General features: G+C 40.3%; 2 protein-coding genes and 1 long non-coding RNA gene across 3 annotated transcripts; 2 read left to right on the top strand and 1 right to left on the bottom strand.

The window, feature by feature from the left end:
• Window positions 1-58: 58 nt before the first annotated feature.
• Window positions 59-2,695, bottom strand: LOC119024489. The gene is made up of 2 exons (XR_005076483.1): window positions 2,558-2,695; window positions 59-951 (listed from the first exon to the last, which is right to left on the bottom strand). It is a non-coding gene; the product is annotated as an uncharacterized LOC119024489 (long non-coding RNA).
• Window positions 2,603-10,663, top strand: LOC119024487 (cAMP-dependent protein kinase type II-beta regulatory subunit). Its single transcript, XM_037107330.1, has 11 exons — window positions 2,603-3,223; window positions 4,361-4,396; window positions 5,727-5,779; window positions 5,903-5,986; window positions 6,215-6,321; window positions 6,417-6,570; window positions 8,922-9,023; window positions 9,114-9,188; window positions 9,290-9,358; window positions 9,456-9,591; window positions 9,724-10,663. Exons 1-11 carry the CDS (start codon window positions 2,737-2,739, stop codon window positions 9,855-9,857), a joined length of 1,437 nt encoding a protein of 478 aa, XP_036963225.1. The 5' UTR covers window positions 2,603-2,736; the 3' UTR covers window positions 9,858-10,663.
• A 907-nt stretch (window positions 10,664-11,570) lies between these two features.
• On the top strand, window positions 11,571-19,203 carry hbp1 (HMG-box transcription factor 1). The gene is made up of 11 exons (XM_037107331.1): window positions 11,571-11,702; window positions 13,381-13,546; window positions 14,014-14,194; window positions 14,569-14,689; window positions 14,810-14,924; window positions 15,578-15,696; window positions 16,115-16,271; window positions 16,553-16,697; window positions 16,939-17,226; window positions 17,761-17,902; window positions 18,011-19,203. Exons 2-11 carry the CDS (start codon window positions 13,474-13,476, stop codon window positions 18,026-18,028), a joined length of 1,359 nt encoding a protein of 452 aa, XP_036963226.1. The 5' UTR covers window positions 11,571-11,702; window positions 13,381-13,473; the 3' UTR covers window positions 18,029-19,203.
• Window positions 19,204-19,977: the final 774 nt, after the last annotated feature.

Genomic DNA, 19,977 nt, shown 5'->3' with positions numbered 1-19,977 from the left:
ATGAGGTTAGATATTAAACGACAATGCAAAACAGTTCAACACCACCGCCACAAACTCATCTTAAATATATACAACCTTTATTTAACTTATCACCATCACAATGAGGTTAAAATTTCTTTTGCAAGTGAGACATAACAGGACAACATTAGCAACAATAAATGAGAGTAGGGTGCAATATGTAACAACTGGCCACCTAACAAAAATGGGAGCAGCAAATTACCAGAATCACCTCTAACTGCTGCTAATTGTAGCTTCCATTAGCAAGTTAAAATGGTTAGCGTGCCTAGCAGCGCTAGTGCCTTTTTTTTCGGACCGTGAGACATGGGCGTGAGTAGAAAATGACTGAATTAAAATTTTTGGCTGAACTTACCCTTTAAGGCCTTTCCATACCTATATTGTCATGCCTCCTTCAGTGGGATAAGATTTCTTGTATTAGATTGTATTAGTTTTTTTTGCTGGTGTATATTCTTATTTGTCATCATCATTTCTATCTAATCTAATCTAATCTTCAAATACAGTACGTAGATTGACTGCCTGCTGTTACCTTGTATAAAATATACTGAGCCTCATCGCAGATGTCAACAGGGCCCAATTCCTGTTTGTATGTACAGTAAACCAGCTTTTTGCATGCTGAGGACGAATCAGCAGCTCTTTACATTCTTATAATTCCACAGCTGCAGCAAGCGTCACTGTTGTGTTGCGATGCATTGAGCAGTAACAATCGTAAGGATCTACGCTTCAGAGAGCAGGGCTGATGCTTCTTCTCCTCAAACAGTTGTCTTTTCTCACAGTAGATGCCACGAGTGGATGGGGCTGAACCGTAGAAGTCCAAATAAAACCCCTGTGGTGGACAGCTCCACAGCCCGTGGGGTCTCCAACGGGTGAGGTCGAAGGCCAGCAGCAGCAGTGTTGCATTACAGGTCACTTCATGGACGTGCTCCCATGGTTCGTCTGAGTGAGAAAATGTTGAGCCTGCTTAATAACGAGTGACAGATATGGGCCACGCAGCAGGGGGAGGGGTCTCATAGCAGAGGCGCAGAGGGTGGAGAACAGCCATGGCAGATAATAGCTGTGCTCTTTTGGTACATTTTTTTTTTTTTTTTTTTCCCCCCCTCTAATGATTCCCTCACTGCCAACCATGTCTTCATCTCTGTTTGACCTCTGCTCCCTGTGATCAGATTCCAACATGATAATCCCTGAAATATAGCACACACAAGGTTGTTGTGCAGTCTCTGGGTTTGTTTTTTAAGGCTCACCTAATCTGCTCTAGTATTTCTTCTGAAGCTCGATGATTGTCATGAACATGCCCTTTTTTTATTTTATATTTCCTCGCATGTCCCGTCTTTTGTTCCCAGATCAGCTGAGAAACATGAGAACTACAAATTTAGAAGTGCAACATACCCAGTTTGTCAAATACTTTGAGATTGAAGTTCAGGCCGGTTGCCATACAACGGGTCACTATTTGACAAATTGGGTATACCGGACCTTTAAATGTGTAGTTCTCATGTCACCTCCTTCTCTTCGAGTTGGGGAAAGAGACTCGAGAGTTAACTTCCTCACACAGCGGCCTTTAAAGACTCAACAGAATGTGGAGGAATAATAGCTTCGACATTGTTAGTGTTGAGCATGCTAAGCAGCTAGCCAGGTTCAAAGCCCCTGTGCTGCAAAGTGGCATAAACACTGAGCTCCCAGCTTGGACCGCTAGCTTCGCAGCTAACAGAGCTAACTAGCTAGCAGCAGCTAACAGAGCTAACTAGCTGGCAGCAGCTACAGTTGGCAGCAGTTAGCGGTTACTCCGGTGACATTGTTCCCCCATTTGGTAATGCATTCAGCACAATCGGAGTGAGTTCGCAGTTTCTAAGGTTCAACGGCAGATGTGAATCATCCAAATTCTGTTTATTAGTTTCTTTAAAGTGGCTGTTTAAAAAAAAAAAAAAAAAAAAAAAATAATAATAATAATAATTGACCCACCTAAATGATTGAATCACTTATCACACTGTCTTCATGCAACTGCAGATGATATGAAGTGTGTCGATTGTCACGTTTTTAGTTTCAGGCCAAGAATATTTTTGTCACAGCAGGTGTTTTTTTTTCCTCCTCAGATCCTGAAACTTTAACTCTGTAATGAAGCTTTCTCTGTGGCAGCGTGCAGTGTTTGCCTGGGAGTCACACAATGTTCTCAAAGGTCCCATGACATTAAAATATGCATCTGATTTTTATTAATTTTTTTTCCCTCCCTGTGGAACAAGAAATGGGATCTAAGCTGCTGGTGCTATTAAAGGGACAGTCCCCCCATCTATAATGAGCCCCTGTCTTGCAGCTATTAGTTTATAGATTTAATTAATAATTGGGAATAAGACGGAGTTTTAAGTTGCACCTGTTTGATCATATTCATCATTCTGCGATGAATATGATTTCTCTAAGAGGACTGATTTTTTAAAAAATGTATTTATCTTATAAGCCCATTTTCATCATTACGTTTAGATTTTTTTTAAATAGAGAAATATACAAAACACGAAAATAAGTGGCTATAAAACGACACGTCTAATAAACTTACTGATCATCGGACAGACGCGTCTCATCTGATCTCTCTCAGTGAACATCGATCCTCGCTCATCTATCAGAGGGCTTCTCTCTCTCATAATTAGTATTTCGAGACTGACTGCAGTTTCTGCGCCGCTGCTGCTGCTCATACGCAATCCCTGGATAGGTGGTTGCCATGGATTCCTGGGTCACATGCGTGGGTTTCCTGTAGCCAGAAGCAGCAGAAGATGCTTGGACCAAAAATCCAGAGCCATTTTCATTCAAGAAAAAGAGAGGATCCGCTGTGGACGGCTCGCCGACCGGACTACACCCGTCTCCCGCTGTAACTTCCTCCACCTCAGCTGTATGCTTTTGATCGTCTCGGATTCGCAGCAAACCGGTTTTGTCCACATCCATAGACTGATAACAGGAATGAGTATAGAAATTCCTGAAGGACTGACGGAGCTGTTACAGAGCTTTACCGTGGAAGTGTTGAGGAACCAGCCCAGGGACCTGCTCGAGTTCGCGTTACAGTACTTCACCCAGCTGAAGGAGAAAGAGACCAAAGAGGCCTCGTTTGGCAATGACCAAAATTCGGCCCCGCGACCTGGAAAAGCGGTCAATTTCATTGACGAAGCGATGCAGATCGATTCGGAAAACGGAGAGGAGGAGGACGACGACGATGACGAGGAATTCATAGGTGGGCCGATTTCTTTGCTCTGTGTCAGGGGCATGTGTGAGAGCGGATGAGCTGGATTTATTCAGAAATGTGGACATGTTTGTCTGCGTGCTCGGGTTGTGCTCGGCGGCGGAGGAGACTCGCGGAGCGCGGTGATGCTCCGGCGCTCGCCACCTTACATCCTCCATGGCTCTGTCATTTGCCATATATGGTCATGGAGGCTGACGGTCTTGGTCTTCTGGGCACGTTTTTGAGAGAAAATGCTTTGTGTTGCCTCAGAAAAAAAAAAAACATGGACCGTCTGCTCGTGTCTGTCTATGTGTGTGTGTGTGTGTGTGTGTGTGTGTATTTGTGTGTGTGTGTCTGCACCTCTTGGTGTTTTGAATATTTCCAGTCTCAGGTGCATGGCCTAGTCTGATTATATGGCCTATCAAAAATAAATAAATAAATAAATAAAAATATGACAGAGCAGATAAAGGTGGAAAACTAAAGCCCTGCTATGATGCAAGTGAGGCAACATGTGAATGTAACCCCCCCTCCGCACCCCCCCAGATCTGATTTGTGCCTCCTAAGCTGTGCTCATATTGAGCACAATGGCCAGTGCAGTTTTACCATAAGGTGCAGCAAGTAGCATAGCAACCCAGAGCTCTGACACAGCATCCCAATGAGTGGTGGGGTCTGTGGGGCTGGCTGCAAATGGTTACATAAGGACAAGTACACCAAATTCAGTCATCAAAGTCACTGGTGATATATATATATATATATTTTGGGTCCCATCACGCCTCGAGTGTCTTGTCTGGGTGATATTCCGTTGATCCTCCTCGGACAACACTTGCTGTCAGGCTATTAATGGATGAGGCCTCCTATCTAATGTATATTTCATATCGTGTCATTGTGCTGGAGCTTGGCACTCTCCTCAGTGTTTTACATTTGAATTTGATTCTCATTTAAATTGGATTCAGATGCACTTCAAAGCAGCTGTCCTTATTCAGGCTTTACCCAAATGGATCCTTAATGAGCACGGGGCTGCTCCACTGCACATGTACAACTGGAGATGTAGCAACACGGTGCATAAACCTAATCTGATCCTGTTAGATAGCATTTCTTCATGATGAATTTCAACGTGTTAGTAATATGTGTCGTTTTATCCTCCTGCAGCACCAGTGATAAACAGATTCATCAGAAGAGCATCAGGTGAGTTGTCATTGTGATTGGCTGCTCGAGCCTGTTATGTCAAGAGGGAGAACTCTGGACAGTGTCTGTGCTCAAAACATATGACACTTCTTTGACACACAGTGCTGAAGTATTTTTCCATCTGTCTTTCCTCACTGTCCTCATCTTATTAGCAATAGCATTGATTTACTAGACTTTCTAAAAACCACATATCTGCATGTTTGGCACTCAGAATGGAAAGAATGAGCGAGTGCAAGTATTCAATAACACTGGAAGCATGTGTCCTTTTTATTATTTCAGATGGGAAATAAACGTACTACAATAGTCGTAGACTTGAAACTGTAAATCAATTAACATGTACTTGTATAAATCCAAAACTCGCATTTTTGTGGCTGTAGCGCTTTTAATCCATCTAGATTGTTTTGGCGTGAACTGCCATGTTTTGGAGATATCGGCCATCGAAATGTCTGCCTTCCTTTGATGATAATGGATCTAGATGGCACTCAGCTTGTGGTGCTCAAAGCGCCAAGATATATGTAATATACACCCACCAACTGTATTACTGGGCAGAAGGAAGCAGAAGCATCTACTCATGGATGAGAGGGTCGCCAACTAAGCTCGATCCACTAGCTAACTTTGCAGTTCAACCAAGAAAAAACCCATTAATGTTTCCATACTTCCCTGTCACAAGCATTAGCCTCTTGTCCATGAGTAAATGCAATGAATAAACGGATATATAGAGTGGTGTAGTGTTGACTCCTAAAACCTGGAAATCAGTTAGCAGTTGTGTTTTGCTGAACAAAACATCTAAGTATCATAAACCTCTGTTAGCCACAGAGATTATTTATTATTAGGCTTTTTGTTGAGGGAACCAGAGCTATGCTAACTTCTGGGGTAGCCTACAAAAATACATCATTACTACAGCACTCTATATTTTGGGGTGGACTGTCCCATTACAACTCATCTTTTTACAATATCGAAGAAAATTTGGCATTTGAAATATACAGCATTTTTCAATTTAGAGGACATGAATTGATTGAAGAGAACCTCGGTTAAATCATGTAAAAGTCTATAAAAGTACTGGAAAGAAGGAAGGAAATTTGAGTGCCACCACCATCACCACATGCCCCCAAAAGCTCCACACTTGGGTTGAGAAAAATTGTGTTGAAATATTAATTGCATGAAATTCTGCTGTGTCATCCCAGACCGGGATGAAAGTTGTGCTCTCTGCTGGGCCAAAGTTTAGTCTTTAATGTTTGAGTTAGAATCGTGTGGCTCCCAAAGGGTTAGAATTGAATTGATCGGTACATTTGCTGTCTGGCTCATTCATTTGTTGATCTTTGTCCTGCAGTGTGTGCTGAGGCTTTCAACCCTGATGAAGATGAAGAGGATAAAGAGCCATTGGTACACTGTTTTATATATATATATCTTAATATTCACGGTTTGAATTGTTGGCAGTATAGAATCTTCTGTATGTAATTTAATGTGTAGGCGTTTATAGTTACAAGACTGTGTTTCAATTTGCAGGTCACCCATCCAAAAACCGATGAGCAGAGACAGAGACTACAGGAAGCATGTAGGGACATTCTTCTGTTCAAGAATTTGGATCCGGTGAGTGGATTATTCCATAAGCACTCTGTGCTCCTCTGGTTTGTACTCTGCCATCTCTTAAATTACACAAAGGAGAACATGGCCTGAGGCCAGGAGCGTTTTGCGACAGCTCAGTGCACTATGCATGATTATTGAAGAGGGTTGTTTTTAAGAAGCTGAAACGGCACACTGAGTGCATTCTGCAGGATTGTTTCAACAATATTTGACTGATATTTCACGCCATCGCAGGAGGAGATGTCTCAGGTGCTTGATGCCATGTTTGAGAAGTTCTGCACCGAAGGCGAGCACATCATTGATCAAGATGATGACGGGGACAACTTCTATGTCATTGAAAGGTGATTAACTAAATCCTTAAAATCAACGTATGCTTCCAATATGGCTGCCATGTGTTCAAATGTTCTCTATTTTACTTCTATATTTTTTCGTTCAGTGGGACATTTAACATTTTCGTGAAGGCTGATGGCGCGGACAAGCTGGTAGGCTGCTATGACAACCGAGGCAGCTTCGGAGAACTAGCGCTGATGTACAACACCCCCAGGGCAGCCACAATAATCGCCACCTCGCCTGGAGCCCTTTGGTGCCTAGTGAGTAAACCATTAAATCCTTATGCAAGAACACAGTTGGCTCCGCGCTCAGGTTTTTTTTTTTTATAACATGCTGTGCTGTCAGTCGTCTTTATTTTGAGTAAATATTCCTGGTTGTCTGTGGCAGTGTTAGTACCAGGTACCATAGGTGAGATCATGTTGTCTGACTGAGATAAAATACTGAATAAAATCCACTTAATGCGAGTGAGAGAGCACCGATCGTGCACCTGATGTTTATTAATGCACATATTTAAAATAGACTGGAGAATACTTTATTGTCTACCTTTTTTTTAACGTGCAAAATGCGTCCTTGCTTGCATGTGCAGAACAGGAGCATAATTAAAGCGAATGAGCGCTCAAACTGAATGAAAACGTTTTGTGGCCAGTTTGGTGACAAACAGGGCCAAGCATGTCTGTTTTAAGGAGTACGCACCTCAGATGAACCTCAGTGGTGAGAGTACTCTAGATGTTATAAATTATCCAAATGGTGAAACTGTGGCTGTCAACTCCATCAGGGAGAAAACACAAGTCAAGGTGAAAACAGTTTCAGTCTCGACATGGCTGAGGTGAATTCCCAGTTAAAGTGTATTTTTGTGAAACAGCGTCAAGAGTTTGATAAATTTAGGTCGGACAAGGAGTTGTTAGTATTCATCTGATACTCTTTCCATGCAGCAGCTTGTTTATTAATGACTCAGGGAGGGTTGTGTCCTTTAACTGCAGGTAACAGCTGTGTTATGTCATCCCTGTGCAGACCGGACGGGTTGCAGCTGTATCCCCTGTTGACCTGGGTACTTGTAGTGTGTGTGTGTGTGTGTTTGAGTCTGTGAACAAGCAGCCGGTCCTGTTCAACTAACAATCCCCTGATGGCGACGAGGGAAAGTGCTGCTGAAGAGCCTCAAAGAAAACCATGTAGTAGGGCGTTTGCTTAAAGTCGAGGATTGAGGTTGTGAAGATTACACTACAGTGCTGTAGGGCCCAGGACCGACCCTTACTGGCCTCAGGGATAGAGCCATGCTTTCTTTTGTTTGGTTGGTAGGTAGAGGGCGCTTTTGGTAGCTATCACTGTTTTACAGTTCTGTATGTAAACATCTACTATTAACATGTTGTTAGCCATTATCTGAGTCTAAGCGCTCTAATTATGTGACACACAACTGAGAGGCTTCCAAAGGTTTATCACCAAAATCAGCAGGGTGACACGAGCACATGGATGATGCTGCCGCTTGAAAAATCCTGAGTGGTGTTACACAGCTCAAAATCTGCTTCACAGTGACCCCTACTGTAAATTGTTGTGTTATGTGAATTATAGTTTGGAAACGAGTGTGCCAGAGCTGTCTGGAGCTGTGGGGTAATGTAAATATGTATTGCTGCCCAGCCACTCTGACTTTCAAAGTAAAGCTGTTGATTATAACTCCATTATGTGTTAGGGCTTCAATTAATGATTTGTAACTTTCTCTATTAATCCATGAGTTGTCTCATCCATAAAATATCAGAAAATTATGAAAACATCGCTTAGTATTTCCTGCAGGCCAAGATGACAAGAAGTGTCTTGTTTGTCCAAAACCCAAAGATAACTAAGTTCACTGTCATATAGAAACAAAGAAACCAGAAGATATTAAATATATCTGAGAATTTTGACAATGAGAAGGTTGGCTTTTATTTGATAGCTGACAACTAATTGATTAATGAACCAGTCGTTGCAGCTGTTAAATACACATAGTAACGAACTACACGGGGACACAGGATTATAGCAGGTTGTTAAAGGTGGAATATGATAGAATTTGAATTAAGATGAAAAAAAGACCTAAAATTAATTCCAAAATGTGATGAAATAACAGTTTTGACCATTTGTCAAAAAATGCATAGAATTAGCCCTTTCGTCATGATCAGATAAGTATAAGCAATAGTGCTGCAGTCACTTAGAGCACCACATCCAGAGCCAAGACCAACAGGGAAGGACTTGAAAAAGAATACTAAAATGTACTCCCTGCCACCACTGCTACAAAACAACTGCAGGGGAAACATTTAAATGTGTTGCAGAGATTTCTACCTAATTAAACACACTAGTCCTGAGCCACTTTGTACCTCAGGAGGCAATCTGATCGTAAATAGCACCAGGACTTCCCCTGTGCTCCGTGCTCCCAGTCCGGACAGAGTTGGCAGATGGGAGCGCTAGCTGCACGGCTAGCTGTGCTAACTAGCTGATGGCAGGCTAAAGCAGGTAGCGGTTACCCTGGGGATATGCTGCTCCCTGTTTGTTTGGTGTACAAATATGAACTTGATAGGTGGTAAATACTTACATGTTGCATCTCTAAACATGAATATGTTTTCCTCTCTTCAAATTTGTGTTTCAGGATCGTCTGACATTCAGGAGGATCATAGTGAAGAACAATGCCAAGAAGAGGAGGCTGTACGAGGCATTCATCGAAACGCTGCCACTGCTTACGTCATTAGAGGTTAATATTAGCGTTGTCCTCCAGTGCTAGAAAGTGGTGTGTGCATTTATAGCGAGCAACTTTGTCAACCAGATATCCTTTCATCCACAGCTCTCAGAGAGAATGAAAGTAGTCGATGTCATATCCTCAAAGGCGTTCAGTGATTCACAGCAGATTATTGCTCAGGTGATGAATGGCTTTTGTTCTATGATTGATCTTTTTTTTTTTTTTTTTTGGCTGCAGTGGACCTTTTATAAACACTGACATTTTTGCGCTTTGCATTACAGGGTGATTTAGCAGATTGTTTCTACATCGTTGAGTCTGGCCAAGTTAGAATCACCATGAAAAGAAGCAGGGTATGTTTGCCCTACGTCTTTAAGAGTAAAAAAAAACAACAAAAACTTTGTTGTTATCTGGTATCTAATCATGTGCATTTCTTTCATTTTTTGCCAGACGAAAAAAGACCAGGAGGAAGAGGAGGTGGATATCGCGACATGCTCGAGGGGCCAGTACTTTGGGGAGCTGGCACTTGTCACAAACAAACCAAGAGCTGCATCAGCCTATGCTGTGGGGAGCGTCAAATGCTTGGGTACTTTTTGTGCAATTATACAGTCCTTCATAAATCATGTCAATTTCCTATTATGCTTCTCATTATTTTACATTACTCTCCTTGAACTGTCTGCTTATTTTGTTCTTTGTTTTTTTTTTTTTTTTTTGTCAGTCATGGACGTTAAAGCCTTTGAGAGGTTGCTGGGCCCGTGCATGGACATCATGAAGAGAAACATTGCTAACTATGAGGAGCAGCTTGTGACCCTGTTTGGCAGTAGCACTGAGATTGAGCAACAAAGTGCGTGAGATGGCTTCAATTGACTGTGAATCAGTGGATGAAAAAAGAAAAAGGCTTGTGCGGATGTCCCTCCCCACCCCCAATACTCACTCAAACAGCTTTTCTTACAAGAAATGTGAACATCCACCACATTTGCGTGTCAGAACAATGAAACTACGTCAGATTCCCATATGAGGCAAGGTTTATTTCAGCAGAGCGCAGTGACGAACGTAAATTAAGCCAAAGCAGAGTTGCTTAAAGCTTGTTTAAATTAGATTGCTCACGACTCTTAACCCTTAAAAACCTAAGTGTACATTTTACTTGTCAGTGTCAGACACATTATTTGTTTGTATTTTGAACACTTTTGTTTACGCTCACCTTTTCCCTGCAGTGTTATAGTTACACCTACAGTATATTTGCCATTTGTAAATTTCTAAACATTGTTTGTTCAAATCGGATGCCAAAGCTAATTTCTTACTGGGTTATTGTGAGCAAATGAACCACATTCTCTTGTCATTTTTTTGGCAAGAGCACTAACACTGGCAGCATGAGGTGCACTGGTACAGGGGTGCTCCGACGTGATAACGGATAAAGAACTTGTAAAGGAAGTCGATTTGATTCTGTGTTTTAATAACATCTTTCACATTCAATCACAGCAGAATGTAGACTTGGAAGTACTTTAACATTTTTTTTTTTTTTTTACAAAATAGTTTTCTGTTCATCTTAAGCTCTCATTCCTTGACTACATGTTAACTATAGGCTATATCATTGTTGGTTAGTGTTCGTGGCTGTTGGCCTAATACTATGCTTTTGCAAAAAAAAAACAAAAAACAAACAGACAAACTTCAGAGAGATGGCTGATAGTTTTGTAAGAACACATTGCTGTACATTTTGAAAATGAGTATTTACTGTTATTATATAGGCCCACCTTAAATTTAATAAGTTGCCCTCCTAGATTGTAGTCATTATAGGCAATGTCTTGAGACAATTGCTTTTCCTGTGTTTTAATGTAAAACTTAAGTCATACTGTTTTTGTGTCGGTGAAACATATATAATGATAATGACATCCACTATTGCTGTCTACCTCTGCCAACAACTTATACTGTTTGGAAACACATATTTTGATGTTCCCTCTCAACAGGAACCGAAAGTGGGTCTTCTCTCTCTTCTTCTCTCTCTCTTTTTGAAATTAATAATTGAAGTATTATGTATTTGATCTGTGGTTTACTGCAGCTTAAACTGTTTATAGCTGGTTTAACATTTAAACATTCAGAATTTATTTCCCCCCTTTGTGCAAATAGTACTGATCAGTTTTGAAGGCAAATCCATGATAATGGCTGAAAGTACTGTATGTTTCACTTTTCATGTCAATAAAGAACATTTTTGTATTTGCCTGTCACAGAAAGGTTTTTTTACAACAAAGGATTTGCACACTCAAAGCTTTTCATTCAGTCACTCATTCACCATTCATTCATTCATTCATGTTTCCTACATACTCATTTGTTTATTCGCTGTTTTTCTTTTAGAAACAATGATTTAATTACAAGGCAAAAGTGAATCAACCTAGAAGGCAGTGTGACTTTGAGCTTTTTGCTGTAGTTGCAACATTGCAGATAAAAAATAACTGATGTATTGTTCCTGTTATTGCCAATCAGCTGTTACTGGGTAGTAACAGGCATGCACCTCCATCCAATGATACGATGATCAACAAACTAGGCCCCGCCTTCTGTATTTTTCTCAACGAATTTGACCAATAGGACACTCGGATTCTTGTTTTTGACGTTGTTGTCCACCAATAGGAAGCGTTCTCTCGAAACATTCATTCCCACCCCTGGACTGAATGCCAGAGAGTTTAGTCGATGGCGATAGCTTTGGTAAGTGGGAAGTTAATTCCTTTTTTTCCGAATAAATTAAAGGTTCAAACTAATTTTTAATCTGAGCGTTGGGTCACCCGTGTCTCTACGAGTATAAGTTGGAGTTTTAGCGGGGTTGTCACGCGTTTTTTTGACGGCGAACGACAGGTTGTGTTCGACAATGTTTTTTTTTTTTTTTCTTTCGTGGTGACGCTTGTTGTTTTGGTGACAAAAAGCCCACCCGAGTGCAGTTTCGTGCATCAAGACAAGTCCTTCATTCGGTGAAATATGTTTGAAGATTTTGTGAACGTCGTGAAAAGGCTTCTTATGTTCGTGTCATTCATTTTTAACGGGGCAGAAAGGTTGCGTCATGCCTCAACTTGTTGACATTCTTTTGTTTACAGTGTTAGACCCGACAGCCTCTGGGTTTGAACTGAGGACACGGCTGCTGTTTTTGAGGAGTGGGGAAACAGCAGGCCCGTCTTTCAACCTGTCTTTTTGGACACTGCAACACTTTTGAAGCGTTTTACTGACAGTATGTTGTTCGTATATCCGCGTTTAGGAAGTCGAAGCAACGGTTCGTTAGAGCTCGAGTAGCAGCCGTTGGTGGGTTGTCAGAGCACAAATAACGGTTAGCTATTCTATATAAGCGATATATATGACGTTCAAACCTTATATATTTTTAAGGATTTTATTTGACTTTACATGGCGCAAAACAGCACATTAAAAAAAAAACCCAGCATGAAATGTTACGCTGTCATCGCTATTCTTTCACTTTTTCCTGACTTCATGTTTTCGTGTAGCATAACGCCACTTTTCCAAACCTTATTTTTGCTTTTTATCACTTTTGCTACGCAGTTATGAATGAATGAGCTCTGGTACGCATGCGCCAAACCCTTTTAAGTTTATAAACAAGGCCTCCACGCAGCGAGTCACATGACCAGTCATAGAGCTATACTGTGTCGATTCAGAGACAAAGGATTCCCGTAAGGCTGCTGCCATTATATCGATGCAGTACATGACATGTCTTGCAATGACAGCATAATATTGTTCGTATTTTCAAATTTGCTGTGATCAGTAGTCAATGACGGATTAAGAGTTTTACGTTAGGATTTTTCATTCAGTCATAAAAACGCGTCATTCATTCCTTTATGTATGGAGTCATTTTCATCAATGATCAGTGGTTATTGTATAGTCTAGTGCAGGCCTATTCAGCTACTTTAAAACATTTTTTTTAAGAAGGGCTACAAAAAGTGAAGATCCAAGGGGCCTGACTTTTATATTCCCTTGGCTTGGAATTTAAGTGTGTTAAAACAGAGCATTTTTTTGACGTTCTGTCTTGATCATTTTTCATAAGCAAAAAAAGAAAAGTTACATGTCCAAATGAACAAGAAAAAACAATACACTTTTTAAGTAGGCTGTCAGTTTGTTTCTTGAAAATTTCCTCTGCTTAAACAGCCTGGGTTAAACGTTGGAATGAATTAAGAGTATTTCACTGCATAACAACAGACAATTACCCCAATTAGCCTGCTAACAAAATTGTCAAAGTGCAGGAATGACATTCTTGAAGGGCCGCCAGTTGAATAGGTCTGGTAGAGTGTATTAATCTGATCGAAACAGTACCATAAATAGACCTGCACAGCAGTTTCACTTTGTGAACACTCTAATGCTGTTTCTCTGTCTTTTTGCATACAACCAGCTGATGTGGCAGAATTTGAAGATGGAAGCTGAGTGAACTGAGCAGAAGACTAATAAAAAACAATAAAAGAGGAAATATCAGAACATTGTGAGAATGGACGAGACCTTTGATCCACTCAAGTGTAACGAGGACCTGCCTTCTTCACCTGGGTGTCACATGGATTATGGTAACATTCTTTAATAAGAAGTAGGGCTGCACAATTAAAAAAAACAAATGATAAAAAATAGCACTTTGGCCAAGTGTAATATCCAAATCACAAGAAGCTGGAATTTTTTTGATGAAGTTAAAAAGTGTGAGAAAACCTGATTATAATGAATTTGCTATAAAAAAATAGCTTACACCAAGAACTGCTAAATAATAGCTGAGATTAAATGAATGTTGTTGTGCCTTCATGCCGTTTTCCTGCAATAATTATCTATTTCATCTCATATGACCCCCCCCCTTTAAATTGCCAAAAATTGCATATTTTGAAATGACACAATTAATTGTGAATCATATTGCAATATCTGTCAAAAATAAACAGTGTTTTTCTTTACCATATATTGCAGTCCTAAAAGAAGTCACATTCTACATTAAAGAAAACTGAGCTTTTCCACATATTAATTATGAATATTCCTGTTGACCTCTCCCCAGATGACATGCCAGAGCTGCAGGAGGTGGAAGAGGACCAGAGGTCTCCAGGGTTATTTCAGGTCGGGGCAGGGGTGTCTCACCAGGAGCTCAGCTGCTCCCCCAGCACCAACTGGCTCGCTGAACTGGCCAACATTGCCACCAGTCCCCAGAGCCCCTTACTGAAGAATGCCCCGCATAAGAGGTTTGTGCCAGTCAGCCAAGCTCAAACTGAAAGTGACAACACATGCAATGACACAAGTACAGACTTGTGGTATTTGTGTGGGGGGACTCAGTTCAGCAGGATTGGCAAGTTAGCTACATTAAGACAAAATTGTGTTGATTTTTAGCAATTATTCAATCAATTAATGACTTGTTATGTTAACATTGTTAATACCAGAATGTTGCAAAACCATTTCACAGTAAACGTTGCCAGCTAATGATTTGTTGTTGCTGATGATGATAAACAGCAGGATTTTATTCGTCTCTCCGTATTTTTTCATTTTACTTTAAAAATGTACAGTATCACTAATATGTGCATTTATGACTATGATATATGTTTGTGAAATTGTTTTTCAGATCATCTCCAGTCCACATCTTTGGCAATAGCAATAGTTTACATTCCTACGCCCGTCCCCCATTAGCCAGTAGTGCACCCACCCCGTCCAGAGGCCACCTCAGGGAGCGCAGGCGTGTCAGGGTAATCTCTCACTTCTGAAACCCTAATAATCATACAATCCTGTTGACCCATTGATCATTTCCATGACATGCATACTGATATTGGACTATTTATTTATTTCTATTATTTTTTTAACAACAGGCCAGCAGTGAATCAGAGAGTGGAGTTTTCTCAATGTCCTCCTCATTTTCTGATGATGAAGACATGGCCTGGTCTCACTCCTGGCCCTCCACAGCCTGGCATTGCTTCCTTAAAGGTACCTTCACGTACACTCGCACATGTTGAATGCATCCACCCATGCGCATACAGACAACCCCTTGACTTAAACATACTGAAGTTAACCTTGAGCTTTTCTGAGAATTTCTTGTAACAAAAAAAATGGTTCTGAGAATTGTGTCATAGCTTAGAGGCAGATCCACATTCCAGTGAGAACATGAACTCCCCATGAGAAAACACTAAAGTAATTCCTTTATGTTTTCTTTAATCCTTTGTTTACATCAGTAACCTTTGAACACACGTGTAAAACAAACCCTTTTTAAAACGATCAGTCACAATTTTCATTTTTTATCTTAAAGTCTAACTCTTGACAGCCTGTAATTTATGTGGTCAAAACAGTACTGAAGGGCTGCTTAACCGCTCCTCTCTCAAATTGTGCTGATGACAAGCAGACATGCAATCAAGGCTGTTTTTGACAGAAGCAGGAGAGAGGTGCTGACACTAATCTTTTGTTTACGCTTTTGTGAAAGGATCCTCCCTTTACCAGGATAAGCCAGAATTACAAACATTTGTAAAGAAATTCTGAGCCCTGTGTCCAAACAACAGTATTGCATCCATTTTTCCAGCATTCTCTGATCAGTACCAACACACATCTGCTTATTCATCATGTCGCATTGTTATGTTGATATTCAGGAACTCGCCTGCGCTTCCACCGAGGTCCTAATGTTGAGTGGCAGGAGGCGGATGAACTTGGGGATTCTGATGACGACTCAGATGATGAAACCATGATGCCATCCTTGTTCTCTCTTAAGGTAAGCAACAAATAGTGAGTTAAATATGTTGTGATATATTTCATAAGAAACTCCAGCTATGCAGACCTTAAATGTAGTATTGCTGCATTGCTGACTAGATGAGTACCGTACATGATTCAGTTCAGTGTTATGTCAGTAGACATTACAGTGGCTTGTATTGGCCACAAGGTGGCAGCCTGGGTAACAGTGGAGGGACAGGATGTGAGTGACTGAGCGCATGAGTTTTGAAGCACATTACATCCTTCACTTTTTGAAGTAGTGGTCTCACTTAATATGATAAAAACACAAGTTTCAGACCAGTAGACACCAAATTGTTTTCACGCCACTTCCCCTTTGTGGTGAGTTCAACAGGCTCATCCTGCTGATGAGTAAAATCTCCTCCTAAGTGTTATTTTTTTCTTGTGTGCTTCATTTCCAGAGATACGGATCTGATGGGCTGAAGTTGGTGAGCCACGAAGAGACAGTTTCTTTTAGCCAGGCAGTTCTTAAGCTGACCTTTGATCCTGGCTCATCCGATGATGGCCTGGTAACGGCTGAATGCCGATTGGATCACCCATTTTTTGTCAAAAATAAAGGTAAAAAATAAATATATTTGTAAAAGATTCTTAAAATATTTCTGTTCATAATAAGCACAAACACCCAAACAAAACTGTAAGATCAGTATGAGCTTCATTGACAAGAAATTAAAGCAAAATCATACCAAAAACAGATTTTATAGCAATATGTGTAATTTGTCTTTGCAAACAGAAGTGTCCACTGACTAAATGTTGTTTATCAAATACAGTTTATTACATTTTTTGTTTAATCAAACACCTATGATCAAATTAATCTGTTATTTATCATGTGTGTTTATCAGGGTGGTCTTCCTTTTATCCGAGCCTTACTGTGGTGCACCATGGGATCCCTTGCTATGAGATGCAGTTGGGCGATGTTTGCCTGCCACCAAACCACCCAGATGCCATTAACTGCGATGACTCCGTGGTTTTTGACACTTTCAGAAGGTACCCTTATAACTAATGTAGTTAAAGCAACAGCTGTAACCCCCTGGAGAAAGATAATTGATTGTTGAGTCACATCCACAGGTTGCACTTAAAAGTGACATGGTGACATTTTTAGGCTTTATGGGATACAAAAAAAAACACATGAACAAATTTGAAAAAAAAAAAAAAAAAAAGCAGACAGTATTTGACTTATTACAAAACAATTAACTCATGTCTCTCTCCTTCTTCCTTTGTCCTGCAGTTACGACTTCACCCCACTAGATTCTTCAGCGGTTTACGTTCTAAGCAGCATGGCTCGTCAGCGCAGGACCTCCCTGTCAAGTGGGGGTGCTGTCAGTCCAGACTGTGATAAACTTGAGCGCTCCAGCTCCCCACAATCCTCCACAAGCAAATCAAACAGGAGCCACACCTCAGGGACAGCCAGTGGTGCCACGCCTACAAAATGCAAACGGCCAATGAATGCCTTCATGCTCTTTGCCAAGAAGTACAGGGTGGAGTACACACAGATGTATCCTGGCAAGGACAACAGGTATGCAAAATTCAATGAGATCACCCCTTTAGTTGCCGTTTTTGTAAAGCAGAATTATCAAATTTAGGTTAATGAACTTTTATGCCACTCTCACTTCTGTCCAATGGAACACTAAGCCTAGAAAGAGGAGGTAACGTCTTTTTCATTGAACCAACTGCTCTTACCTGTAGGCAAAATGTGCATTAATCCTTACTCAATCTAATAACTACATTCCTTCATAAACCATACCTCTGCACAAGAACATTTATACACTACTTACTTTTAGACTTACCCTGCATTGTTTGAATAGGAAAATTATGGTATGTCAAAAAAATAAACTGAAATTTAGTTAGTTTGGTGTGGTTGAAAAGGTCTCAAGAATGCTTACATTTAGGTGTCTGATACCTGTAGTCACCTTGTAATAACCTATCCAGAGCCTAAAGTGATAAAATATAGCTTGTATTAATTTTAACCAAAGGGTAGCTTTTGGTTACATGACAGTAATCTCATGATAGGCAAAGTAATTGATAATTTGTCTCTAACCCTACTCTCCAGAGCCATTAGTGTCATCCTTGGTGACAAGTGGAAGAAGATGAAGAGTGAGGAGAGGAGGATGTACACCATGGAGGCCAAAGCTCTGGCTGAGGAGCAAAAAAGACTCAATCCAGACTGCTGGAAGCGTAAAAGAACCAACTCAGTAAGGATGACAATCAACAGCTGTATCATTTGATATCGTTCTTTTCACAACATTGTGCAGTTAGAGCTATCATACTGTATACCGATACCTCCTATTGTCTTTTACCAGGGTTCCCAGCAGACCTAGATAATCCCCCAGAATCCCCAGCTGCTGGACAGAGTCTGACGGACCGCTTGATGCCTCTTCGCTCTCCTGTTTTCTTGAGACTCAACTGTGATGCTGAATTCACCTGCTTTGTATAACCTTGAAACATTATTAGAGGGAAAAAAAACAGAATTATGAACTATAAACAAAAACATGTAATCTAGTCACTAACAGCGCATATATTTTCTTATATCTTTTAATGTCGAAGATGTCTTATTCCCCCGAAATAAGAATGAACCTTCTCATTTATTTCAGGTAATTTCATATTCAAGGTTGAAAAATGAGCCTGTGGTGCTATGCTTCAGAGAAGAAGGAGCAGGATACAACAAGTGTCTATTTATTATTGTACAAAGGGGAATTTTAGATAACTTTTTTCACAACTGTCCATATTGATTATATTTGTAAGATTCAGTATATTGCACAGATTGGTAACCCTTTCATACATTTTGTAATACAGTATATATTCTGCAGCCAACAGTTTGTCATACCGCCCTGCCAAGTCTTCAGATTGTTTCTGCCCAGCCACCTGGCCATATGACGAGAAGGCTGTAAGCATGTGGTGGTGGGTTTACACTCAGTCACAAAGCACTTCAGGCCTAGCTGCGAGTGCTTGTTTCTTTTGCACTTTATATAAATATGTAATCTAATCATATACAGCCATTGTATACTGGTGGAATCCATTTGTATAATACTGCTAGTATCTTGATAGTTAGCCGTTTGACACAATCATGGCCAACTAGCCGTGTTCAGCTTTCAGGTTGTCACTGAATTTTAAGTGCTTTGTTCATAATGTACAGGTTTCACAGCCCTAACAACCTCTTGCACAAAATATCCTTGTATCATATTATAAATACTTTTTTTTAAAAAAAGAAAAAACCTCCATCTTATCCAAGTGTTTTAATCAACTGTAAAGTGTAATCACAATATGTGGGGATGCATTGCTTTGTGGTTGATTACACAGTCTGCTTTTGCCTGTTTCTTCTTCTTTTTTTTTTTCTTCTGTCAGTTGTTATCAGCTTCCTCATGTGAACAAGAGCGTGTCCTTAAATAACACGCCGAATCAGGCAAATTTTATATCTCAAGCTTTAAGAGCTCTCGATATTCGCTGAACTAAACGTCCAACCAGTAAAGCCTGATGTTTCCAGGTAACAACACGGTTGAAGTGTGTCTTGTTCTTCTGTTTCTATGCTGGTTTCCCACATCTAAATCATCACGCACAGATGCTAACAAAAGCTTCCCGGGGAGCAATTGTACTGTTCACTCTTGGACTGAATGAGGACAACATAAAAGCTTTTAATTGAATCTTGTACTTATTGATACACAGGCCTCTTCCCCTGGAGATTAAAAGGACTTGAAAGGAAATGAAAATGAAAGAATATATTATCATAAGCTTTTCACAAGAGATGTTTACAAGGAATACTTGTATTTTTCACAAAACGTCCAATGACATAATCACATGTACAAGAGTTGCTAATTCACTCCACTGCCTGAGTCTTGCGCAGGCATAAAGACATGACAAAAACTGCTCATTTTCATTGTGAGAGCCAGAGGGCGCCATTACTCCATTTTTCTTCAGTGGAAGACATTATTTTCCCAAGACAGAAACATTTCCCATTTCAATACTTTCTTAAATGATTACATGATCATCGTAGATACTGCATTCACAATACTGCATCCATTGTATAGAAAACTGTTACACATTGCAGTTTCATAAGAAATAGTCATAATTATTGGTGTACTTATAAGCTAATAAAATGAAACACAAATGGTTCATGGACATTTGGAAGTTATTATTTTATGTTTACGTATATCTTGAGGGGCCTTCTTATCTGCAAGAAGAAAATGGTTGGTATGAAAAGATGAAATTCATAGCACTGCTTTCCTCATGAAATATCAATGATCAACACCCTGCAAGCCTCTCAAGCATAGGA

This window comes from Acanthopagrus latus, chromosome 8 (genome assembly GCF_904848185.1).
Source record: "Acanthopagrus latus isolate v.2019 chromosome 8, fAcaLat1.1, whole genome shotgun sequence".
Taxonomy (NCBI): Eukaryota; Metazoa; Chordata; class Actinopteri; order Spariformes; family Sparidae; genus Acanthopagrus; species Acanthopagrus latus.
This window is presented reverse-complemented; position numbering and strand designations above follow the sequence as displayed.

What these genes read in the sequence shown, in the direction of transcription:
- LOC119024487 (XM_037107330.1), top strand. Translation starts at nt 2,737, where the DNA reads ATGCGTGGGTTTCCTGTAGCCAGAAGCAGCAGAAGATGCTTGGACCAA. An exon ending in AACTTCTATGTCATTGAAAG is followed by an intron (nt 6,322 to 6,416) that starts GTGATTAACTAA and finishes TTTTTCGTTCAG; the next exon opens with TGGGACATTTAACATTTTCG. An exon ending in CACTGCTTACGTCATTAGAG is followed by an intron (nt 9,024 to 9,113) that starts GTTAATATTAGC and finishes TTTCATCCACAG; the next exon opens with CTCTCAGAGAGAATGAAAGT.
- hbp1 (XM_037107331.1), top strand. Translation starts at nt 13,474, where the DNA reads ATGGACGAGACCTTTGATCCACTCAAGTGTAACGAGGACCTGCCTTCT. An exon ending in CTGGCATTGCTTCCTTAAAG is followed by an intron (nt 14,925 to 15,577) that starts GTACCTTCACGT and finishes GTTGATATTCAG; the next exon opens with GAACTCGCCTGCGCTTCCAC. An exon ending in GTTTTTGACACTTTCAGAAG is followed by an intron (nt 16,698 to 16,938) that starts GTACCCTTATAA and finishes TTTGTCCTGCAG; the next exon opens with TTACGACTTCACCCCACTAG.